General features: G+C 43.7%; 3 protein-coding genes and 1 long non-coding RNA gene across 5 annotated transcripts; 1 reads left to right on the top strand and 3 right to left on the bottom strand.

Moving 5' to 3' along the window:
- The first annotated feature begins 1,366 nt into the window (after nt 1-1,366).
- Nucleotides 1,367-4,605, top strand: LOC147049783 (uncharacterized). The gene is made up of 3 exons (XR_015067496.1): nt 1,367-1,493; nt 1,757-2,502; nt 2,578-4,605. It is a non-coding gene; the product is annotated as an uncharacterized LOC147049783 (long non-coding RNA).
- socs5b (suppressor of cytokine signaling 5b) lies at nt 2,766-12,023 on the bottom strand. Its single transcript, XM_085923057.1, has 2 exons — nt 11,620-12,023; nt 2,766-8,921 (listed from the first exon to the last, which is right to left on the bottom strand). The coding sequence occupies exon 2, from the start codon at nt 8,883-8,885 to the stop codon at nt 7,218-7,220; it is 1,668 nt and encodes a 555-aa protein (XP_085779183.1). The 5' UTR covers nt 8,886-8,921; nt 11,620-12,023; the 3' UTR covers nt 2,766-7,217.
- Nucleotides 12,024-12,808: 785 nt separating this feature from the next.
- LOC147049781 (uncharacterized) lies at nt 12,809-16,235 on the bottom strand. Of its 2 annotated transcripts, XM_085923056.1 has the most exons (3): nt 15,471-16,227; nt 13,223-14,893; nt 12,809-13,122 (listed from the first exon to the last, which is right to left on the bottom strand). In XM_085923056.1, exons 1-2 carry the CDS (start codon nt 15,775-15,777, stop codon nt 13,362-13,364), a joined length of 1,839 nt encoding a protein of 612 aa, XP_085779182.1. In that variant the 5' UTR covers nt 15,778-16,227; the 3' UTR covers nt 12,809-13,122; nt 13,223-13,361. The 2 variants fall into 2 exon arrangements, 1 of the variants encoding a protein (XP_085779182.1); XR_015067495.1 differs by lacking the exon at nt 13,223-14,893 and having other exon boundaries at nt 15,471-16,235.
- Nucleotides 16,236-16,248: 13 nt separating this feature from the next.
- Nucleotides 16,249-24,310, bottom strand: LOC147049780 (rho-related GTP-binding protein RhoQ). The gene is made up of 5 exons (XM_085923058.1): nt 23,775-24,310; nt 23,441-23,499; nt 19,181-19,345; nt 18,980-19,075; nt 16,249-18,571 (listed from the first exon to the last, which is right to left on the bottom strand). The coding sequence occupies exons 1-5, from the start codon at nt 23,914-23,916 to the stop codon at nt 18,410-18,412; spliced, it is 624 nt and encodes a 207-aa protein (XP_085779184.1). The 5' UTR covers nt 23,917-24,310; the 3' UTR covers nt 16,249-18,409.
- Nucleotides 24,311-25,546: the final 1,236 nt, after the last annotated feature.

Below are 25,546 nucleotides of genomic sequence, written 5' to 3'. Positions count from 1 at the left end.
AAAAGGAAAAGTGCACATAGGTACATGAAATGATTCATGACTAGTGGAGTCAGTGGAAGGAAGGGTCAGTTGAGCAGATTCAAAACTTGCCAAGCTTTGCCTGGTCTAAAGCAGTGACCCAGCTCCATCATAGTTCCACCGCATGACAAATGTGAATAGCGCAGGCAGCCTGCTTGGATCCGCCACGGAAGGCACGGGTCCAGTTCCGAGACCCGTAGCGGCCGGCTCCACCGCACGGCCTCTATGTGCACTAGGAACCGGGGATTAAATATAATGCTCGCATGTCAAGTCTGCAACTCAAGAAAGGGAGCGAGGAGGAAGGAATTTGTCAGAGCTCCATAAACACATGCATGGATTCAGATGGTGGTGCCAGCCAGCCAGCTAGCCAGCCAGCCAGTGCTCTGCTCTGCTCTGCTCTGCTCTGAGTGAAGTGAGGAGAACTTTCCAGGGGGTGAGAGTAGAAGCAGGGCTGCTGGGCAGACTGAGGGTTTATCCAAAGGCCAGCCAAGCGCCAATGATACACGAGGCTGTGTATTTGTGTCAAAGTGAGAGATGAAACGTTGCTGGAGAGGGAGGACGCAGCTTGCAATTTGACCTGGACATTTCCAAAATGACTTGCGACGAGTGCAGGTTCAAAACAGACATGCAATTGAAGAAAAAAGAGATTTAGGTCTTAGGGGAGGCAAAATGTGAGTGCATGACATTTTATTGGAAACAGAGCCTGAACTATTTTGCCCGGAAGATGTTGAACAGCTGGGAGGTCGAAGAATTTCGAGGCGGTAGAGCTGCTAAGCAAATAAGACCTCCTTTCCTTTCTATGGCTCTAAATCAGATGATGTATCTTTGGCAGAATAAAAGACGAGTTCCAAGAACAGCAGGTAAACGGCATACAATGGGGTCATTTCATTTAAGTGGCACAGATTTGGATGACATCAGAAAGCAACAAGTGTATCTCAGAAAATAATGACAAACATTCATTAAGAACAACAATTGGAAAATGTACACAAGTCAATGATCTGGACGCGTGCAAAAATATTTCACTTCTTGCTCTGCCAGTGTCGCTCGGTGCTGTTTTAGCTGCCAAAATCAAGAAAACGTGACAAACACTTTACATGTTGATAAAGTAATTTTTACGTGTTCAGGAAAGGGAATAGATCATTTGAAGTATGAAAGAAGGGATTAGTAAAGTAAATCGAATTCTGCTATGCACTGATCCTGTGCATTCATAAGCAGGTCAAGCAAAGGTCAAACGCTCACATGGCTGTGAGCCACAGACTTGGAGGCTCTCTAACAAAGTAATGGCTCTGTCTCTCTTGCCTCTTTTTCAACAGAGGACTGCAGTTTGCAGATAAGATGTGGTGTGGGTGGCTGTGAGCTCAGAGCCCATTTTACTGCTGACAAACAAAAAAATCGCTTGACTAGCGGCCCAAAAAGGGTGCATATTGGAAATAGCAGGATCGCAATACATTTGAAAATTGGGGAGAATTTATCAGGTCAGTGTCAAGTTCATTTACAAAAGTGACGCTCGTATTGATTTAGTGCAGAGAGTGATTATTTTAATTTACAGGTAAGCGCCACACATACGGGAACTAGCTTGGAATGGACCTTCTCAAACATGATTTTATTCAAGTGAACTGATGAAATCAATCAACTTGATCGTAAAAACTACTGGGATCTCGTTCAACAGGTCTTGTCTGGAGTTGATCAAATGACGTAACTTCAACTTGACAAAAACGGTCTTTTTTCGTCTTCCCAGACTTTGCAAAAAAAAAAAAAAAAGCAGCGTTGACAAGGGAGCTGAGGACAACTCTACGCGTGCATCCTCATGACACAAAGACAAAGACCTTCTCTATTTGTTGCAATTGCTGAGAAACAAGACATCTGACATCGTTTGAGAAGAAAAAAAAAAGCAATGAAGCTTTTTGGTGGCATTGTGTGTGTGGGCTGCACAACACAAAGCACCAAACGCAACGTCAATCTCGAACTCAAATCCTCACAAAAAGAAAACCTGTGTTATATCACAAAAATGACACTTGTGGATATGCATCAATATTTTCCATGCTTTTCTGAAGATGACCAGAGGGAGTGGATTGTGAAATGCCAATGTCAGCACAAAAAAAAAAAAAGACGTTCATATTCATTCATTTGTGAGTCAGGGCAGGTGAGTGAATACTTTAGGTCAAGCTCGAGGAGAAAAAAAAAAAAAAAAAGAAAGCTAATCTGAACAGCAGCGTCAGGGTTGTCACTCTTGACCTGCTTTTTGATGCTGCTGGCAAAAATGAAGTCGCCACAGGCCAGCCAATGTGGCCAGCAGAGATAGAGCAGCGCCTTTACCGTTTGGGGCCGCAAGGAGACGACACGAGGCCGATTGGGCTACGTGGAGATGAAATCCAATGGGCAAGCCTTATCTTCTTCTCGCATCCAACTCAATGTTGGACATCTGATGAGACGGTGGTGAAAGTTATGCCTTTGTGACCTCCCAGAAGTCTCCCACCCTCTTGTGTGCGCATCAATTATTCATAATCCTCGGGTAGCTCACTTGAAACCGATAACCCGTCTTCTATTTATACTTTCTAGCGAGCGTTGGCAGTGACTGCACAGTCCAGGAGTCTTTGGATGGCTGCACCGGAGACATGCAGGCCAAGAAAGCGTACAGTTCAACAAAAGATGACCATGCTCAGAAGGCTTTAGGTCTGTCTGTTAAGGCAGGAAAGGGACTTTGTGCAGGTGGGGGAGACGAAATCACTCATTGCATCACAGGTCAGTGTGGTTTACACTTAACAGTTTTATTGGAATATTAAGACAATGAAGCAGAAGCCAAGCACCAAGAGTGACAGCTACATGTACTTGTACGGAGAGCATTAGGACTCTTCCAAATGAACAGCTTACATTGGAAAACTTTCCCACCCATCCACACACACAACAAACTGTGAAACATGATGATGCCATTTACACACACCAAATCCTACCTTAGTGACAAAGAAAACAGGTGGGGCTGTGGGATTGAGCTCAATGAAACAGCCATATTCCTTTGACATCAGCGTGTGTGTGTGTGTGTGTGTGTGTGTGTGTGTGTGGCAGCGGCTGCTGTCCCGCATGAATTCATTCGCGGCCAGCCCACTTCCAATGGATCTAGCGAGTTAGAAGGGCAGGCAGCACTGGTCACAACCAACAAGGCAGTCTGGGGGAATGCACGGCCGTACTGCAGAGTCAATATCATGAGTTGGCATCGTTGTCAAGTCCCGTTGCCTCGGCGCTGGCATCCGTCCATCCATCCATCCATCCATGCATCCATGCATCCATCCACACCCACACTAATGTGCACATACAGCATTAAAGTGACAGGATTGCAACCATTGTTACATTAGACTCTGTTGCATATGGCCGAGATGTCAAAGGAACAATTCATTCATACATAGATTTCTGTTTGTATACAGCATTTAAATCAACTTTGTAAAATATATCATTTGGTGGAAATATTCTTTTCTTCAGACCTGGTGGTGTCTCGCCACAAACAAGGCTCCTCCTAGTGCATCTTCATCACAAAAGCATTTACCTTTTGTCAATAATCTAAATGTAGACACCCATCTTGTTCTCAAGCTTTTTTTTCCCCCACAAAATCACACAAACATGGTGCTGACTAAATGTGGTCCATGTTTTTTTTTTTCCCCACGTGCGCTTGTGCCAAGCAAACGTCTTATCAGGTGTCATTACTTTGCAGTAGATCATATTAACAATGGTTTATCTCTCCTCACATGTCACTTGAGTTATATTGGACTTCCCATGGGGAAGGGAAAACACTGCATTCAGAAGATCCTGGGACCATCCTTGAAATGGACCGGTTTCAATTTTAACGGGGTGGAATAGGGACTGAGGTGTTGTTCACAGGAGTCATCACCCCTCACAGGCATCTCTGCATCTTTTCCATAAGGGCTCCACACACACACACACACACACAAACACACTCACACACTCACACAAACGGGCTTGGCTGCATGGTGGTACTCCTGCTGCTCATGTTGCCTGAACGTAAAGTTCTGGAATTTCAGGCTATGTTTTGTATGAACACATACATTAGTTGAGTGCAGTTGGCGGATATTATGACAATAATTCTCGAGGGTTTTTTGTTTGTTTGTTCAGTAGACATTTAAAAAAAAAAAAAAATTGGGCTTTGAAGTTAGTGAAGATTGAAATCACTGTAGCGTGAACAAGGATGGAGCTCTTGCTGAGTTCATATTTAAATATGCAATAACTACATAAAATAGTCATTATTTGCCAACCTCAATGTTAACCATCTATCGGGCGGCCACTACCTGAAATAGGAACGTTGTACACACCCAAAACTAATCGAATATATGTCCTATTCTTTTTCAACAATATTTGAATGTTCACCAACTATCTGTGACGGTTGTCCCGGAACTTGGTTTCTTGTATGGATGGCCATTTAAAAAACGGATTTGATCATTGACAATTGAGATGAATTTACACAACTGATTATTGTGTGTTACTGTGGCAACATACAGTGCACTACCTGCTGCAACCAGCAGGGACACTGTTTTATTTAGTCTCAACGACAGGTAGTTTGCAGTACAACAAAATTTGAGCTACATTCAGAGATTCCTACTTCATTCATTTCCTTTTTTGTTTTTACGGAGGAAATGTTAGTCCAATGCCATTCCTAGTTATTTGCCATAAAATTGGTCAAATTGGAATCATCCAGAAACTGATTTGGATGTCTATGCCTATTACTAAAAAAAAAACACTGTACAACTGCATAACACAAAATCCACAATTAAGGTGCTGTTAAAAAAAAATACATTGTAGTCTGAATGGGCAAGGGCACTCGAGGGACAGTAGCCAACTTTGACTAGCGACAGGCCTCCAGCCTATTTGTTCCCCTGAGAGACTAGAATGACAGGAAAAAGGGGGACGGCATCCATTTTTTAAATTTGCCCTCCTCAGTAAAAAGGACAATGTTGTTTCCAAGCAGTAGCCATTTTCAAGCCAACTTTGCCTGGCCCTTTTCCAAATTTTATTTTCCATCGAAATATTCTGATCAATTCACAGTGTGATGGAGACAATGTCAGGCAGACTGCCATTGCTAAACAAATCCAAATGAAATGTGAGAATTTAGAGAGCAAGTTTGAACAAAAAGATTTTTCTTATTGACAAAAGGGTCAAATTTGGTCTAGTAAAATTTTTTTTTTTTTTTTTTTTAAATGTCAATGTGAATTAGCACATAGAACACTAACAATGATTACAACACAATCATGTTGTTACATGGCCACGGGCCTTTTTTTTTTTCCCCCTTCAATGGCAACAGAAGAGTGATGAAAAATAATAAATAAGCACTGTTTGTTCAGAATTTCTGTTCACTGATAATGACAAGAAGTAAAAAGACTTAAAATAATTAACAGGCCTAACTATTGGGCTTAAGTTTTAATTGAATGCAAGTTCAATTTAAAAGATAACATTTCTCTTATTAGGGCAGACTTTTTTTTTTAATTGTCGAATTAAATCAGTTGCTTCGGGCTTAACTGGTATACTGATAAGCGACAGAAGAGATGGCATTGGACCCATATTTTTTTCATCTACCCAACAAATGTATATGGAGCGAGAAATACACGAGACTTTTTTTCTTTCTTTCACGACTCTCTTGGAAGTTCAGCAAGAAATGTCCAATTAGCTCGAGCACATGCAGAAGAAATCCTAATCCAGGCATAATTACAATTATGTCATTGATTTTCCATAGCTTATCCAATTTAGCACCAGAAAACTTGACAAAGATCTTATGTGCTCCGCGTGGAGCTCATGCACCCATTTGTTCCTTTTTGTTTTCACTGTGATTCAATGACATCAATGGACTGAAGAAGCACAACTTGCTGCCAATTTAGCGGAAAGAAATTCAATAGAAAAGGCACATAGGTTACACTCACGCTGTGGATGGATGGATGGATGGATGGATTGGGGGGCCTTCAGACTTGAATTATCATCAGCACCGCCATGTTCTGAAGGCCGGATGGGTGCCTTTGCAACTAAATTCAACTGGGAGCGCAACGGCACGGAATAGAATGACACAAATGAAATGCTTTTCCATCGTTTTGTTTTGCAACTATTCTTTTTGATAACTGGCACCCCATTTCCGACGCAATCCTGTGACCCACACAGCCAAATGAAAAACTGTGGGACAAATTTAACTGATTGTCTTTTCATAACCCTTTTGAAATGAAAAAAAAAAAAAAAAAAATGCAGGCATGGTACAACCGGCTAGTAAAGAAAACCTAAGCATAATGAACTCACTGAGTCAAGATTACTGCAAGACAAGCATTGTCATGAAGATGGAAAAAACCCACTGTTCATTAAATAACAGCACAATCTGACTGAATTGAGAACTGCATCTGAATTTGGAAGCGTACCTTTCTGCAGTAGCCTGAGCCCAAAGCGAGAGAATCAACTTGACAAGTTGATCTTATACCAAGTAAGTAACAATAGGCTGGTTTATTATCAATCACAATCAGTGTTGTTAATCATCTATCATTCTTTCAAAAGCACTTCAATTCCCTGAACTACTTTCCTGAACGTCACGGGCCCTCTCAGAATTCACCCTTGTCTCTTCTTAAGCTAATGCTAGCTCATGTGCAAAAGAAATGTGGCTTATGTCGCTTGATCTATGAGACAAGCCCAGAATGCAAGATGCCTCGGCGAGCGCGCACCTCTCGGAAAGGTGCCCGACCGACTGCGTGTTTCGACAAGAAAGACAACCGAGTGCGTAAAAAGTGACCTGTACAAATGCAGCTACAGAATGTGGCTTTATAGCTATTTGAATTTTGGGGGATGGACAAGGATGCATGCGTGAAGGTCTACAGGCAGGGTGATGTTTTGGGATCAGGCAGATGCAGGAGGTTTTTGCACCATCTGTGCTACTCCTCCCTGCCCTCATCCAAAATATATTTCTATATATATCTATATATATATATCCCGGTACTGTGTATACTGTATTTATACATATCATTGAACTCAATTATTTGTGCTTGCCAGACAGCACTACAGAGATATAATCATATGCTTTTCTGTAAGTAATTACTAAAATAAAGATTAGAATGAATCTTGTATAGGTTGTTACATTTGAATTGCAACCCCCATTGGAAAGAGGGTTAAGCAGTCACTCAGTCAGTCAAGTTCTGTAATCTTCCTCCACGGTTTGACAGGCAAATGGACTATTTGACTTTCAGCGGCGGCTCCCTTTCCAGCCAGCGAACTCGGACTTTCTGTTTATAGTGATACTCCTTGAGGAAGTCCTGCAAGGCAGGGGGCAGCGGCAGAGAGCCTATCCCGTCGTAAGTGGTCCAGCGGCAGATGGCCGCGCGCGCAAGGTGCTGCAGGCTGAAGGGAAATGTCCGATGGAGGGGCGCCGTGAGCAGAGGTTCGAAAAACATACAGGCGCTCGGGTCCTTGTAGTGCTCCAGTAGCCCCGTGACGGTGGAAGAGTGGAAAACGCAAGGATCGTGCGCGTCAAAACTGAAGTTGTGGTTCCACTGTTCGATGCGGGCGTGCAGCGAGCGGTTGTAACGCCGGAAGCTGACCGAGAAAAGATAGTCCTCCTGGGCCGAATCGCGCAGCAGGAAGGTGCCCTCCGGACGGCCGTCCAGCAGCGACTCGGCCTCGTAGCGGTCCATTACGCCCCAGTAGCAGGGCAAAGAGGTGATCTGCAATAAATCTGGCACCAGGCAGTGGATGTAGTCTATTTGGGTGTGAACCTTCCAGGGCCCGGCTTGCTGTCTGCTCAGGTGACCTTCCCCGGAGGCGTGCCTTTGTTTTGGTCTCCTGGCTTGTAGACACAGGGTCGTCGAGTCCTCCTCGGAGTCGGTGTCCTGGGCTGAAGCCGCGGGCCCTAACGCCTGTCCGCAAGCCCCCGATGCGGACGCTCCAAAGGAACCGGCGGCTCCCGAGGCTCGGCCGTCGCCGGGGGCGTCCCCCGTGCCGGGAGCCATCTTTGGTCCCAGTTTGTAGACAGACGAGCCCGGCGCGGCCGCCTCCAGGGTGTGGATCTGCGCGTTTGGAGGCGGGTCCACGCCTTCCTCGATGCTAAGCCTGCGGCGTTCGCGCAGACGTTCCTCCTCGTCCTCGGGAGAAGGGTGTGCCGGGTCAAAGGCGTCCAACAGGGCAGTGGAGGAATGTGGGCTCACCGGCGCCGTGTGTTGTTTGATCAAATGCCACTTGTGGGCAAGGTCTGAGCCCGGTGGAAAGGGGCAGGTCTCCAGCATGAGCTCAGTCAGGTGAATCTTTCGTTTGGAAAGAACAGGGTTCTTTGCGGAGCGTCTGCTAGCCGCTAGCGGTAAGCAAAGGCCCACGGTGTCGCTCAGTCGCTGACGCAGAGAGCGACCGTTCAAACTGCGACCCCCGGACATAGTGTCGCTCATCTCCTGGATGGAGCAGACTCCGTAGCGGCGGTCTCGACGGTTTCCGCTCCCTCGCAGGCGGCCGGACCGTCGCTCTACCTCTAAGGAACTTTGAGTTTTCGTGGAACACGAGTGTTTTTTCTTCCCCCCCCACGGAGCGTGGCGGGAATAAGAGTCTCTGCGAGCCAGAAGGACCGATCCCCCGCCCGCATCCTCGGTGTCCTTGTCGATAGTGATCTCGACTATCTGAGGGGCGGCGTCGGAGACGCAGTTGTGATGACGCCGCCCTACGGTTACCATTGGCACTGGAAGGAGGCTACTGGACGAGGTGGAGACTTCGGACGCCTGAAGCGAACCCGAGGAGGCACCTCCGTGGCCGAGATCCACCACGCAGTGGACGGCGTCTGCCTCATTCCTGCCTTCGTTGGGTCCTGAACTGTTGCTGTGAAACAGAGTTTGGCATTTGCTTTTCAGGTTACTCCACATATTGCTGGATTCCTTTTCAACAAGAGCCCCGGGGACCTGCAAAACCAAAGAAGAAGAAAAGAAAGCTTGTATTAAAATGTCGATTTGAGCTGTTGGAACAGTGGAGGTAAGGGTTGCCAGGCAGACATGCAGTGACACAAGGCCAAGGCTATAAATGACCCAGGATCTGCTCACAACTGATCTGGTGGTATGCGTTGTATTACAGAGCTCGTCTAGACCTGACCAAAATGTTCCTTGAAACCATGCAGACGGGGAACATACAAATATCCTTTGCACTCGGCGATTTGAGAAGACAACCCCGGTGTTGCTTTGTCCACCCACCGGAGGCATAGTAGCAGCATTACATTGTCCAAAAATGTAAGATCAAGAATTAGGAGTGGGGAAGTACTATGATTATTAATCTTTGATCTTGTCTTGCTTGATCAGGTTTGCTAGATGATTTTATTCTTCTCGTAAATGTTTGAAGTCATATGTTTCTAAATTATTATTATTTCTGTCTAAATAAAGACAAGTTGAGCATAAAGTATGACATGATGTTGCCAAGTAATTGTTGACATCAAGGCTAATGCCCTTTGCAGGGTACCATTTGCAGGTATTAATGCACGCACACTAATTTTCACAAAATTGTGGGGTAAATTAGCCTCCAAATCTTGTTTTCGGAGACACGTCTCGAAACTTTTTGTGGTGTTTTACAAAACGTTTGAGACAGATGTCACAGCAAGAGATGTTCGCCCCTTCCGTGTCCAGACTGCAAGTGAATCATGTTGGCTGGCTGGCTGCTGTGACTCGTCCTAAGTGAAACTATGGGGAAAACCACAAGCAGAGTCTATGACTGCTCGTTCCTGCCATCTCGGGAAAACTGCAAATGATCCCTTAAGTCCCGGTGTCAGTGTTTAGAGCCCTTGAGTGACAGACTAAGTTGGTCTGGACTAGGGGTGCACACTTTAAACACTACATTTATTATAAAAGGTATAAATTTGCACAAAGGGAGAGATTCGGACCTTAGCAACGCGTGAAATCAAGTTGCTAAATGTTTGTAATTTGTCAGGGAAATATTATTACGTCTGCATCACCTGGCTCTTTTCCGCTGTGTGTATTAGGGAAGGCTAAGTGCACACTATTTTACAGCGCCTCTGCTCTGTGTGAGCTACAGCTAGCTAGCTGACATGATGGGAAGTAGAGACAGTGAAAGTAGGCTGTGCATAAGCTAGGAATCATGGCCTCTAATGCAACTTTATTCATACAAGGCATTGCACAATTCAAATTCAGCATCGCCACTCAATTTTCTGCAATATAACATATTCAGCAAGTATAAATCCAACAACTGCTACTTGAGCTTTATGGCAGGCCAACACACCCATTCTCCTAGGATCAAAAGTGATCTCTGCGATGCCTCTTGGCAAGGCATGATGAAGGAAGAAGCAGAGTGGAGAAGATATTTGGGCATTTGTTCTGATCCCAGCAATTCAATTAGAGGGCGGGGCGACAATCTTTCAACGCAGGTTGGCAAATGTAATTTGGAGGAAATATGCACTGCGCAAAAAAAAAAAAAAAAACACGACTCATTACCATGACTGTATTTTTGACAGAGCAGTGTTTTGTGTAAAGAGGAATTATAGGTATGCGTTTGATTGTGCATCTTGAGTAACATCGGAACCGCCGTTTTCATACAAACCACTGGACAATGGTGCAAAACAGAAATTTGACAACCCGCCCTCAGAAACATTTGTAGGAAGGTTCCTCAAATTCAAATGAGAATATTTATGACAGTATTTATGCAACCGCCAAATTTAAAGTAAATTGGCAGATTGACAGACTTGTTTTGGGGCTTACACTTTGCCAGGTGCCAATGGTGAAATGACTTTGAGCCGCCATGATGCCTCATTTTCTGCATAGCTTCAAACACTCATTTCATGAACTACAATTACAAAAACGAATTGTGATATGTGATCCTTGTGCTATAGATTCACAAATTGTAGAGTATTTGCTCAATCTAGACTTTTTGGTTTATTATTTGTATACCTGGCACCAATTTTATAAATCATACGTGACAATAATAGTCATTAGAATTGTGCACAGTGCACACATACCTGGTAAAGGGGAAACCAGTAGCTGGGACACAATTAAAACTGGTTTGGTAAAGAAATGTTGAGCAAGTCAAGTCATAACAAAACTTGATTGTAGTTTTGAATGCTTTTGGCGTATTTTACAGTCTGGATTCCATTGTGGTTCCACATCATACGAGTTAGCTCGATCGTGACAATAACATGAGCGATCACGTGATTGATACATTGTTAGAGCGATTTAATTACAGTTGCTAGAGCCTTTCATATCTGCAAGACGTCTTCCTTTTTCCCCTAATCCCAGCCAAGATAGCTTCCTTGCTAACATTGACAACGTAAAACGCACCGACAAAAATGGTAACAGTCACATGGATCTGCCAAACAGACACGAAGGAGTCGCTCACGCAAAGTCTACGTTCAACATATCATAAATATCTGCAATTAGAGGGGGGGGGGGGGAATAAATGCTAACCATTAGCATTCTATTGACAGGGACGCTACAGCTAGCGTTTTAGCTAGCCACGCAGCTAATGAGGCTAGCATGGTTTGCGATCCCCCCCCAAAAAATAATCCAGCCTAAATGGGGCAAATTGAAGCGTGTAACTGTAACCGGACGGACACATGGAATATGTTACGTGTGTAACGGGGTGTGTTGTCAAAATATATCTTACCCTTGTGCCTTTTTGAGAGCCCTATTCAACAGCCCCCTTTGTCTGCGAAAAATGGCTATTGAGCCAGAGCAGGCATATATCCGCGGTGTCGGACGTAGGCGCAAAAGGTCCGACGATCTTTGATGGTGTCATCCCTAGTTTTCAAAACATACCGTGCAGAACATTTCAAAGGCCAAATCAAATTCCAGCCATCCACTCCCGTTCTCCGTGGGAGTCTAGTTGAACGAGCTAGTAGCTGCAGGCTCCGGCAGCCAATATGACGGCGCTTTCGGAGAAGCGACGGCCGGGGAGCGCTCGTTCGACTCGCAGCTCGACTGACGTCGTGGTGGCCCAATGGAGAGCCGGAGAATCAATTGCACTTCCGACTGGGAACGCGGATAGGGAAAGGCCCGGAGCTGCATCCCACTGATGGGCGTCCCATGCCACCAATGAGCGCACAGCCCTGGATGGAGCAAGTCGCTGGCAGCTACTTGGAAACGTGGACCGTCGCGAGACCGAAGCAGGCCGCACTCGCCCATGACGTCACCCAGGTAAGAACAACTAAAAAATGGACATTTCTGAAGTGCGTGAGGGAAATAAAATGTTAGAATGATGGGAATGATTTCAATATGCTGACAAAAGTGGATTGAGGAGGTCATTAAAGAATGTCTAATTTGGGAATTTCATTCTGCTTAATTGAAAAAGGTGATTGGCTTGTTTATCAAGTGAGAATAATTCTTAATTCTTAAAAGTAAGTAAACATTCTTACTTGTTTCCAGCAAGAATGCTTTCAATTGGTCAAGAAATATGGACCGAGAGGTAAAAAGCTCTACATTTGAGAATTTGTGATAGCCAATTGATTTGCTCAATTAACAAGACTGTTGTTCTTTTGTAGTAGCTGCCAATTAATTTCTGCAAGCGACAAGTTCCACTTGCAATGGTTTGGGGTCTTTGTTGTTTGGATTTATGAAGCACCAGTTTCTAAGTACATGATCAACTTGTTTGCTTTGTGGGCCTATTCACCCGCGTTCACCCATTTTAAGTCTAAGCGCTCTTTTGCCCTCTTGTGGCCGCAAAAGAGAAAGAACGGACCTGTCCCTTCTTTGTCCCAAGAAGAGCTGTATACACAACCATTTCAGCATTAGATGCACATGGATTGTCCACCTATATTTTTAAGTGCAAAGGTATTTTATTGATTGTAATAGCATGGCAAACCAGTGGCGAGATCCGTACAACCAAAAAGAGGCTTTCAGTGGTTGCTGCTCGTGCACACTTTTTATTTACAGATATGACTCAGGGCAGGAAAATGATGTTCACATTGTACTGCCAATAGTCTGATTCAAGTACAAGACAATAGTTTGAGTCCAATAAACAAAATATTGGTTCCAGGGCGTGTTGAGAGTTTTGAGAGTATTTTATCATGGAGAGAAGATGGAACAGGCTCCAATAACATCCTTCTCATGGCATCAGGTGGTTTCCGCTCACTCCTAGTCCGACCCTCTCACAATGACACCCTTGGAGTTCCTGTGGACACAAGAAAACCTGTGATAATCCGTAACACAGACACACGTGGGCTGTTAGGAAACCAAATCCTGCTGCCAGTGTTACCCCAGTGGGATCTCACATAGCTAGGCAGAGATGTTCATCCATGGGCTGAGGTGGGAACTTGCCAGGAAGTCACTAAGACACCATTCCAACTCAAAAGCATGCAAAAAGACAACAAACGGCTCAAAATATACACTATGAAGAAAAAGACAATAGTATCAAAACAAGATGGTGGAAGGAATATTCCAATGTTTTCTGTTATGCACAGGCTTTACTCGTTCCCTGTCCATCCAAAGAACCCGCGCGGGTCCTTCCTTTGTCGGGGGATCACTGAGGGTATCTTTCCATGGCTGTTTGGGTTTTATTTTGATTTCCGCTCCAGGCGTCTTGGGCCTCTCTGCTCCATATAAGCGGTGAAGACTCAACCTTGTTCTCCTCACCTCAGGTAAAGATGATATTTCTCCCAATTTTGAGCGCTTTGGTCCACATAGCCGAGAGACCACGCCGGCGGTCTCCAGAATGGTGAGACTGCTTTGTGATCTATCCGATTTCCTCGGTCCAGATGCCTGACTGAAACCCAGCCTGGGTAATTTGGACTGTGTTGACGATCTGGTCGGCGGTTCCGATTTGGTGGATCTTGGTCGTTGAGGTGACGTGAAAGACGGCGCCCTGGTTTTCTTGGGCTCGTTTTGTTTGGGCCTGGTATCCGGCCCTGACTTTCTGAGTCCAAAGGACTCTCCCTTGGACTTATCAGAAGTCCCCCTGCTCACACTCCTAGTTTTCTCAGGTTCTGATGTTTTATTCTTTGAGATCCTTCTGTTGGCCCCATTCGGTGCTTTTGTCCGAACTTCGTCGATGGAAACTTTCTTTGATGGACTAGGTGTGAGAACACATTCTTTCCTTGGTGAAGTGGGTGAAGGAAGACTCTTTAGCTCAGGTGAAGTGGGTGAAGGAAGACTCTTTAGCTCAGGTGAAGTGGGTGAAGGAAGACTCTTTAGCTCAGGTGAAGTGGGTGAAGGAAGACTCTTTAGCTCAGGTGAAGTGGGTGAAGGAAGACTCTTTAGCTCAGGTGAAGTGGGTGAAGGAAGACTCCTTAGCTCAGGTGAAGTGGGTGAAGGAAGACTCCTTAGCTCAGGTGAAGTGGGTGAAGGAAGACTCCTTAGCTCAGGTGAAGTGGGTGAAGGAAGACTCTTTAGCTCAGGTGAAGTGGGTGAAGGAAGACTCTTTAGCTCAGGTGAAATGGGTGAAGGAAGACTCTTTTCCCCAGGTGAAGTGGGTGAAGGAAAACTCTTTAGCTCAGGTGAAGTGGGTGAAGGAAGACTCTTTAGCTCAGGTGAAGCGGGTGAAGGAAGACTCTTTTCCCCAGGTGAAGTGGGTGAAGGAAGACTCTTTAGCTCAGGTGAAGTGGGTGAAGGAAGACTCCTTAGCTCAGGTGAAGTGGGTGAAGGAAGACTCATTTGCTCAGGTGAACTCGGCACAAGTGGTTCTTCACTCGGCGGCGTTTCCTCCTCTTGTTTGAACACTAGATCCGTTTCGAAATTCACCTCACAATTATTATTTTCCGACTTCTTTCTAGTCTCGCGGTTTTCTTCATTTTGATGTACTACCTCATTCGGTAATACATTTGCCATTGCCAAATCCTTGTAGAGCTTCTGCAAAAGGTCTTCGATTTCTGTCTCCGATATATTTTGTAAGGATGGGACAGAGTCCAAGCGTTTTATTGTGTCTTTACTAGCGAGAAACTTCTTCTCTGTTGAGAGCCGTTTACAAAACCACACACATGAGTTTATACTTCAAAAATAGGTGCAACATTTTCAAATCCTTTCACAAATACAGTGCGCGTGCGTGTGGATTGATTTTTTAGGGGACACTAAAGAATTAGAAATGAAAGTTGTCAAGAAATCTTATGAGCTATGATGAATAAGCTTAAAAACAATGGTGTGTTGTGTTTTCAATTGCGTGCAATGATTACATGACTTTTTGTGCTAGCCAACCAAATGTTGAAACGTTACAAAAGAAGGTCTACCTTGTGACGCAACCTGATTTTTTTTTTTTTTTTGTCTCCCCAGGACCTGGCCCTGAATCAAACCTATACCAGCTGTGTGAAAGATAGAAGCATTCATCCGGACACATTACCAGTTGCGGCCATAGTACAGGCCAAACTTGAGGAAATTCACTTTCTATGTATATGTACTACTTGCATCACACAAATGCTGTGGTCTAAGTCAAACAAGTAATCAAGTAGTGTCCTTGTAGCCTGAATGAAGTAAATTTGGATCTACAAATTGACAACATTTCATGAGAACAAAGTTAGACGTGCATCTTACCCCATTGTTGTTGGAAGACCACAAAAAGAAGCTTGAGACTCTTTTCTTGGTGCAATCCTATGTAGTTCATCAGATCCGTTATGTACTGGTGGATGAAATCACCCATGTCATTCGGTTGGGAAAAATAGATTGCTCGGAAAATACAGTCCACTAAACTCTTCAGTCCAAATGGATCAGATGAGGGATCCAGTTCCATCTTTGCGTTTCTGTCTGGACTTAGGCCGTAAATTCTCACTGAAGTGACTTCTCGAACGTCACAAATCAAGAATCGGTCGTCATTTTTTTTACGCCAACCCATGTGCGGCATATGATCTGACCGAGCGAGCACACGATATTTTTCAGCAGGTATGTATGTGCCCAGTCCGAGAAAAATGTGGCCCAATTAAAGCTCTCAGGTGGCGTATTAAATTGTTGAGCCGACAGCACGCCATATAGAGTAAAGCTTTCGCTGCTCAAAACCATAGAGGCCAAGTTCTAATCGTGAGAGAGCTGACCCTATATTAAAGCTTTGTGATGATGTCACATGGCCTTATCAATCTAACATTTGGGGGGGCCCCCCCTATCCACGAAAATAGAACAATCTATGCCTACGAAAATAGAACAATCTATGTGACGCAACGTTAGAGCTATAAAATATAAGACAGTTTGTTTCTTCATAGGAATTTTACAGAGCAAATGTGTGTGAGAGAGAGAGAGAGAACAGTTACTAGGTATTTGTATCGGTGACTACTCACAAAGTAATCGTACCGGCATCGGTCTGGGAAAAAAAATGCTATCGGACATCTTGAATTAGGCACCTCCTCGATTCCAGGCAATTCACCTATTAACTCCAAAGTTAACTTCCAAAGACAACGGTAAGCACTTTTATTAAGTTGCAGGCGCATCAATGCACGAATGCTTGCAATTGTTCAGAGTCACACTTCAGGGTGGACTTACGCAGCAAAATGTTTCACACCCTGCGACTCAAAGCGACAATACAGTCAGTCAGTGGGTCAGTCGTGCAAGCTGGACTAGAGAAAAGGAGCACCATTTACATCAAAGCAATCAGTCAGGCATGGTATTGGGGTCCAAACAGAACAACCGTACTTAAGCAACATTTTTCAAAACGTACTTAAAGCCAACAACAAATAAACAAAACAGAATATAGGTCATTTGCAGGAGGGGGGGGGGGGCATTTGGCTTGCAGGAAAAGTGCAGGGCCCAGTGGCCTTGTAAAACTGACATGATACAGTAGCTCATTTTAAATACGGTTGATATGACTACAAATACAAATCAAGAAACTATCAAATCTTGGATTCCTTTATCATATTTGAATTAAGGCCAATAATTTCTATCCCAGCACTTATTGGGCATTTAAAAAAGGAGAAAAAAAACTGCATACATATTCACTTCACTCACATAGCATGTTTTATTTGGTGTTGTTTTCGTAAAAAGAGGGTTTATTGTCCAACTACAATAATTGTACACCAAAGTCAAGTTGTGCCAGATATTTTTACGTCATTTTTCCTACATTTACTGAAGAAAGGGGCGAGTCCGTCATAAATGGGGTCAATATGGCATTTTGCTATATAAAAATGAATTCATAGCCTCCAAACTTGATCCTAAGTAGCAAAGGCTCATCCTCTACTGTTTACTCGCTGAAGGTCCAAAGTGTTATTTTTTACGTCTTAACCTCTTCACCCAGCGGCAATCGAGAAAATGGCACAATAAATAAGTGTATCAGAATAAAGAAGCAAGTCTTAGCATTCACATTTGGACTGCAGTGGTGTCATTCTTTCTTGGAGCATTTCCCTCGCTTTTATCAGACACTCAAATGCGCTCGCTACCTTTCTTTCTAGTTTCTTCGTATAAAATATGAAGGTACTGTTTGGTCTAAAAGTGTACTTTATCTATTGGCATTGAGTCATTGGAAGGATATTCCTTTGCCTTCATATGCCTTAATGATTTTATTAGTCACAATTATACTGAACAAAAATGGTGCTTTTTTTGGCTCATTTTTTCCTGAGCTGAACTCAAAATGCAAAACACAAAGATTAACGAATATTGAATATACTACGATTGTAAATATACTATACCTTGCTTTCTTTCTCTCTAGTATTGTTTAGCACATGAAAAATGAGGCAGAGTTGATATTATTAGGAAGCTTTCATAAGTCTATTAGGCAATCGTATCACACTCATTTTTAATCTGATGCTTAATATAGGTATGGATGTAACTAATGACAAATATTGTAATTCGATATCTTTTTCTCCCATCTATTTCATTGTTTAAGCTTGACCCTGTGTAGTCTGAAAAATGAATTTACATCTAATACATAATGACGGAATTTTGGGCTTTGATTTCGTATGAAAAATGTGCATGATGATAAACGGTTCAAGCTTGTGCCTACATGTTTGTGCATCCTCAGTGCTGGAAGATGGGCAATGCTTTAAAGCAGAGAGGAATGTGCTTAGTTTCTTGAGCCTTTAATATAAAGTGTAAGGTCATTTTTGCCACCCACTTTTGATGACATTTGTTTGACTTGTACTGTCTAGCATGACAAAGAATATGAAAAAATATCTCTCGGATGAAAATATTTTTGATGTAGTCATCCCCTGTACAGACATTGTCAAATCATGAGAAGACAAATTTGGCGGATGGCAATATGTCCTAAAAAGAGCACGTTGCGCTTTTTGCTTTGAGAAACTCACAATATCATCAAAAGTCAATATATAGTCTGAAAACATTTTACAAATCCAGCTCCCTTTTGTAAAGCAAACATTTCTTTGATTCATGTTTGTTTTATACGTATGTAAAACACCTGAATAATGACAAGAGCTTTCTTGGTGTTTGTGCTCCTTTGGAGTTCGTTGCAGCATTTAAAAACTCACTCAGTTGTTGTCAGCGCGCTTCTTTGTATCGGCATCAGTCTCTTTGCGGAGGTTCCGAGCAGGGGCCCATCATGTGATCAGACAGCAGTTCATGCAACGGGGTCCCATTCTTCTTTTTAAAGCTCCCTTCTTTCGCTTGGGAGTCAAAATGGCTATGATGGCCTCATCGAACACCGTCTTCAGACCTTTCTGGGTTAGTGCCGAGCACTCCACGTAGCAACATGCTCCGATCTGACCGGTACAAAAGAGGAGGAGGAGGATTTAGCTGTTGGTAAGTCAGGTATTCATCATTTTGCTACAAAACAAGTAAATGTGTCCACATAAAAAAAAAATACTCAGTCAAATTAAATTCTTTGTTATTTTATTTTATTTTTTTCCCCAATGATGCCAATTTTGTCATTGAGGAGTGTAACAATCGTAATCAAACTGGAATTTTGGAATAGAATCTGAGCTTCGGTGTTTGATTCTGACTATCACCGTTTGTTTGGAAGATGAAATTGTTTTTCTTTCCTTTCTGGATCCAAGGACTGAACAATCTTCAGGCGTATAATTTCAGCTATAAAAACTGAACTTAGCTTGGCAGGTTCTCTGCACGGAACGTAAAAGCTTTCGGGGTTGGGTTCAAAATACATAACTGACCTCCTTTGCCAGTTTCAGGCCTTGCTCAGTCACGATAGGTTTCTCCTTCATATCATTCAGTTTGGCAATGGTCTTTGGGTCATCGCGTAGATCAATCTGAGGATGAGCATGGCAGCTATTATTACTCTTCTAAATCCAGAGTTGGACGTTTGGAGGCCATTGTATTGGATCTTATTCAAAATCATCCTGTTTGGAACTCACCTGAGTACCAATGAGCAAGTAGGGAACATTAGGTGCGTACTCCCGCAACTCGGGCACCCATTCTTCACGCACATTCTGGAAACTGGCAGGGTTCACCACCGAGAAGCAGATGAGGAAAACGTCCGTCATGGGGTAGGACAGTGGCCTGAGTCGGTCATAATCCTCCTGGGGAAAAAATTTGACGTTAGGAAACTCGGTTTTTTTTTTTTTCATTCTTTACTGAAATGAATCGTGAACTATTTAGGTGCATACAATTGGAAGTTTTTCTCTTCACTGAAGCCAGGTTGGGGAAGAAGAACTTATTCTTAGCCCATCAAGTGGTTTGTTCCATACACACTGCCAAGCTCCTTCTGCTTTTCACATATGATGTGTCATTTTATGACAGGCTCGGTGCTCGTAAAACCGTCAACTGGATTTGACTTATGAAGGGAAAGGCATGTGAAGACCTTCACGTGGGATTGACTTTCTCCTTCGTCCTCTCAATGACAGGCAATTTGAATTTTTTTTACCTGCTGTCCTTCCTTCAATGCAACCCGAGTCACAAAGCAGCCATGAGGCATTAAATGCCACGCCCTCTGTATCTACTCACATCATTGAACTTAATCACCAATCTATCGATCACCGGTTCAACAAAATGTTTTGACAGTAATGTACAAGTAACAATCCAAACCAGGTGAACACATTTAGAAAAAAATACTTTGGTGGTGTGCTAAAGTGGTTCTTTGCCTGTGACTTTGACTACTATGGAAACATAGTGGGATCCATTCAGCAATTTTCTCCTTCACACTAAAAGCAATATGTCCTCTGGCCACAAGTGAGGCGCTTCAGACGTTAACTCAGCTCTTCTACTCAATCGCTGTTGAGCGCTGGTTGGCCCGGTTTCGTCCGCCCTCCTGCTGCTCAGAGGCCACTTTGTTAGCTTCAGTGTTTCATTGCCACCATTTTATTAGGTCACTTCAACAATTCGTGACATTGCAGCAACACTGCATCCATCGCTAGCTTTCTGCCACCAAATAATAGCAGCACTAGCTGATCCTTCCATTAAGTATTCCGATTTATTCGACATCAAAGTGTTACCTCAAATACGAAGAGAAGAAAGCATGCTGATCTTCACTGTGTGACTCAGTGACGTATGAGCACAATTCCAGTGAGTCATCACCATATCCCCATTTTCATTGTCTTTTGTTTCAGATAACCAACCACCTCCGGGGTTCTAGAAAGTGGATCGCTTCACAGAACGGAAGCTATTTCTACTAAAAGCCGTCGGGGAAGAATGCAACACAAAGTCGACACTGTCTGTAAATCACAGGGTTCTGCGAACCTGGATTTAACCTAAAAAGAAAAAAAACCCTTTACTTGCCCTTTCATGGTGATGAATAAGTCATCAGCATTTGCTATTTATTTTTACATTAAGAACATCATGCCATCCACTTAAAGCTAATGGGTTTCTTCATAGGCAGCGGAAATGAAGAAACTGCTACCGCTTGAAAATCAGTGCAGATGATCCATGTTGCGTCAAGAAATTGTTACCGTAATATCCAAAGCAACAAAGCACACTTGACTGGTTGACACTCCTCAATACAATGAACACAAGCGTGTCTATTTTTACTCATCCTCATTTGTTTGAACCCACTTGCCCGACGTGAAGTCGTTTAGCCGCCCACTGAACATTCAACCACAAAAACAATTCTTGCTGCACACCTTCAGTCAAATAAGATCTGACAAAGGTGCTGCAAACTGCAAAAATGCCAATCACAATATCATCAGATCTGCACAATATTTCTTTGTAATTGGCTAGCATCAAGAGATTCCTTCAGATCTTGCTGTTTCCTCCAGCTCCTTGAGTGGACTTTTAGAAGGTTGTCTTGAATGCAGGCGCAGCGGGGTGAGCAAATGAATAAATAAAGGCTTTGCCCTGTGCTTCCCTGACACATTCCGCAATAAAGGCTTTGCCGACTTTCCCTATGGAATCATTAAATTGGTAGCGGTCGGGATGGGCGAGACCTGATGATTTTTTCTTTTTTCTTTTTAGACAATAGGAGGCAGCAAGATATTGTACTGAGCGGTGATGACGTGGCCCAGACACATTCTGTACACGCAAGTGCCTACTCGGTGACTCATTCATGACACCGGTGGACATTTCATGAAAGCTAGAGGCATCCGAGAATATCTGTCTGGATCTTCTGAAGTCCTTTTTACCATAACGGCTGGTGCCATCTTGCGCACTAGTTGAGGACTTGTTTCGCAACAGTCCCTCTAAAGCCCTTAGTTTCACTTTGACTTTCATTTTGATTTGAACATACGACCGATTTCACATGATTGTAATTATTTCAACATACTATGAGAGAGAGAGAGAGGGACTAGTTGTTCCTCATAAGCAGTTTCCCTCTGTAAAAATCCATCCTGTCTCATTGTTTGTCTTTGCCACATCTGTCTATCTTCCTCTTTCCAGCTCCGCAGTGGTTCTGCGCCTCTATTTGGGCCAACAGGCTTTGATCGCACTTTGAAGCTATAAACATTACCAGCTGGCCTCTCGCTCCCTCAAAGAGGGGGGGGGGGGCGGATTTTCAATTGTGGAAACTCTACTCTCCCTGGCTGACATCTGGGGGAACTTTGCCGTGTCACAATCGGCTAAAAACAAACACCAGAATAGACAATAAGGAAGCGTAACTATTTTGCTACATGTGTTCTGCAGAGCCTCGGATGGATTGTTGGGTCAAAAGATTGATTTGATATTCCAAAATGAAGAGACTTGGCGAAATCTCTTGACCTTTACGTGCCTCGTTTATCTGTTTCCCGGTGAAGGGATTTGGTTTCAGATCTTGACTCATTCACACCGTTAAATCCAGTCAGAGCAATGTTGACCAACATGTGGCGTGCACATTTTTAGGTTGCAGGAGAGACAACAGGGGATGGATGGATGGATGGATGGATGGATGGATGGATGGATGGATGGATGGATGGATGGATGGGTCAAACAATGACCACTTACAGGAAATCACAATGGAATCACTATTGGTACTTTTACAAGTAGCATTAAATTTGGTCATATTTTATATTTGGCAGATTGCCAACAGACATTCAGTCTTAGATTAGTTTTATTTTTTCCCTTCTGGACTGTTGCCACAGTCCTTGTGTGAACTGTCCAGGCAGGACCTGTTGAGTCTCATTAAGAGTGTGGTCACAATTAGACACCAAGTATATTATAATATTGTATATTCGGGTTTGCCCTACTATAAGTCACACTTTTTTCATAGTTTGGCTGGTTCTGTGACTTATACTGCGAATTATGTATGATACCAGGGTTCACCATCTTCACTAACATCATAAAAACAGAGTTGAAAAACAAACACATTCGAATTATGTGTCAAACAATGACGTCTGAATGGTGAATAACGGCCGCCACGTCGATGACTATTCATAAACTTCAAGTGGGATATTTCCAGTTTTACCAAACGTAGCATATGGCCCTCATCACGTACGTACGCCCAAGCATATATAGAATAAATCTTGCAGCGGGTTTCATTGTGCACGGTACCAATAGAAATCAGGCAGGAGGAGCAAAAGTGTGGAAACATTCCTTTGTAGGCCCCACTGTGTGCCTCAAACTCTGAGGCGCCTTTCCTTAATCTTGACAATCGTTCACAGTGACTCATAGTAATTGCTTTACAATATGGCAAATCAAAAGGACAAGAAATGGAAAATATTTACACTTCAGGGGGGGATTTTAGAAAGAAATAAAATACAGTTTTGGTTGTCGTTAACATTGTAAATACAGGAAGTTGCAAGCAGACATTTCTCAACATTGAGTCATTTTCTCTTTGCATGGTTGCTTCATCCAGTGTGTGTGCGTGTGTGTTTGTTTATGTGCGTACACACACAGGCCCTTATGTTGAGTGAAAATATTGTGCGTGTCTGCATGTGTAGGCTGCTGGAACTGGGTTTTAATGATTGTGCGCTAAATGGCACATTGAGGGAAAAAACAAATCTCAGCAATAGGCAGTCCTATGAACAAATCTGTGACATCATGACTGGACATAGGAAGCCTGTTGTTGACATAATGGAACTATTGAACGCCCATCACGACCACCACTGTGTATGCTACACTGGACTAGCAATAAATAAGTGAGAAAACCTGTTGCAGCTTACTCTGGTTTGAATATGAAGCCTGCGTAAGGATGATTTTTGTCGACTGGTGTGTGTGTGTTAATCTTTCACATGCTTGGCACCACACCAAAGTCACATGGAGCAAAAGCGTACCTGTCCGGCAGTGTCGTACAGTCCCAACAAGTACTGCTTTCCTCCGACATTGACGCTCACTGTGAGGAAATAACAAATAACGGTTAGAAAGAGGAAGGAAGGAAGGAAGGAAGGAAGGAAGGAAGGAAGGCTTGTGGCTGATGAGAAGGGCTGCATCAAGTGGAGGGGAGGGGAGGGGCTGTGGGTCCCCAAACAAGTGGTTTGGATTAGAGCAACAGATGACAACAGGCCAATGCAGTTGGAGTGCAGCAGGAAAAGGGAGTGCACTCTCGCCAATTCAACTCAATCCAAACATTGTTGGAAACAAGATGATGACATGTCATGGTGTACCTACCTGCATAATGATCAAAGACTGTTGGGACATATTCCTCAGGAAAGGCGTCATTGGCATAGCTCATAAGAAGACACGTTTTGCCCACCGCACCGTCTCCGACCACGACACATTTTAACATAATAGTACCGCTTCCGTTTGCCATGATCTCGATCTTAAAGTCATCATCCTCATCACCAGCATCCTCGTCATCATCCTCGGCTCTTCCTCTTTCCGCTGTTGCGTCCGCTGGTGATCACCTCACAGCGGTGGGCATCACCAGCCTCGGTGCCTGGCTGCAGGGCGCACCGAGCGGCGACGCAACTGCATCTTTTCTTAACTCACCAGCAGCACCAGCAGCACCAGCAGCACCAGCAGCAGCAGCAGTACCAGCACCACTGCTCCCAAGTGTGACGAAAAGCACTTTTCTGACACAATCTTCGTGCAAAGGTTTCAACGGAGGCTTTCTAATCCAATAAGCAGCTTTTGCAGCTTTTGTGCAGGAGTGCGCTTTCCCTTGGTGTGGCTCACGCTGCTGGACGCTCTGTGGAGCAGCTGGGTCCAGAACAAGGTGTGTGCACTTGGTGGAGAGGCGGAGCTTACATTTGGAACCAAGGCACCGTCAATAAAGTGCACTTCATACCCACTGGTGGTGGTGGCGGTGCCCGTTTTACTAACTTAAATACAGTTTTGTATTGCACATTATTTGTATTTTATATATAGGGCTACATTGAATATAGAATCTCTCCACATTCGAAACCAAAACAATAATGCAGTTGACTCACCATTTTGCATTAAAAAAAAAATCCTTTGGGTGTGGGGTGCCAACCATAGTTTTGTTCTGTGGAAAACGCACATTGGAGGTTTATCTGTGCTTTGTGTTTTCTATGCATGCTTGTGTGTATTTTTTATTTTTATTTTGGGGGATCGTTCCAACTCTAAACTTAACTGTGTGCGCGTATGGAATAAAATCCTGGTTGACAGTCCCTAGACTGCTGTAGACTGCCCTATCAGCTGAAGGAGGCGGGGCCGAGGAGTGTCTCGCCTAACATTACATTTGACAGCTGCTGCAGCAGGTCATGTGACCAAACATGAACAATTACCTCATCCATGTAGTACTCCAGCTGAAGGTGTTTCAATGGAGACACTGCGCTCCCCTCTCTGTGTTGCTTGGGTGTGACGCATCAAGCCAGCCTCTGGGATTTCTGTGTATCACAATATTGATGCAATGGATTCATGTCAATCAAACACATTTGAATGATTTGCATGGGTTGTGGTGGAACTCAAAATCAAGTCGATTGTGCAACTCTAACACAAATACTGTTTACAAAATAGAAAAGCAACAGATTAGTACCATGGAGGCTGCAAGGCATATAGCGGTGGTACCCACCCTATTTTGGGAAACAAATGATGAAGAATACTGACCATACAAATGTCCAATTTAGTTTTAACTAGTGGAAGACCTCTGCTTGTGCTCTGCAAGGGATTTCGCGCTCTGTTTTAAGAAAGGTAGACAAGCGTATTTGCGCCTATCCACTTTCAGGTATTGTCGTACAGTATATGCTATAGCCTATAAATAACACGTTGACACAAGGTTCCTTCCGGTCTGTGAGCAACATTAATCACAGTCTGGCACAGGCAGGAGATAAGCGAGAGTGGAGCGGTGCAATCACAAAGAACCCAGATGAGCTCCTAAATTAGCCCGTGCGGCCAGTGTCAACTCCTTGGGAGGGTTTGCTTGAATTACAGGCTTTATTTTTAGTGATCTTAACCTTCATTGCCGGGAACTGCAAACA

Source organism: Syngnathus leptorhynchus, chromosome 10, assembly GCF_054491065.1.
Source record: "Syngnathus leptorhynchus isolate UIUO chromosome 10, UIUO_Slep, whole genome shotgun sequence".
NCBI classification, from domain to species: Eukaryota; Metazoa; Chordata; class Actinopteri; order Syngnathiformes; family Syngnathidae; genus Syngnathus; species Syngnathus leptorhynchus.
The sequence above is the reverse complement of the archived record's forward strand: the minus strand, read 5'-3'. Positions and strand labels throughout refer to the sequence as shown.

Bases quoted from the DNA above. Each gene is read 5' to 3' on its own strand.
- socs5b (XM_085923057.1), bottom strand. From the start codon at position 8,885: ATGTGGAGTAACCTGAAAAGCAAATGCCAAACTCTGTTTCACAGCAAC.
- LOC147049781 (XM_085923056.1), bottom strand. From the start codon at position 15,777: ATGCCGCACATGGGTTGGCGTAAAAAAAATGACGACCGATTCTTGATT. The intron at 14,894-15,470 runs GTAAGATGCACG...GGCTCTCAACAG, and splicing joins GGTCTTCCAACAACAATGGG to AGAAGAAGTTTCTCGCTAGT.
- LOC147049780 (XM_085923058.1), bottom strand. From the start codon at position 23,916: ATGGCAAACGGAAGCGGTACTATTATGTTAAAATGTGTCGTGGTCGGA. The intron at 19,346-23,440 runs GTACGCTTTTGC...TTTTTTCCCCAG, and splicing joins TGTACGACACTGCCGGACAG to GAGGATTATGACCGACTCAG. The intron at 18,572-18,979 runs GTCAGTTATGTA...TGTACCGGTCAG, and splicing joins GCCTGAAACTGGCAAAGGAG to ATCGGAGCATGTTGCTACGT.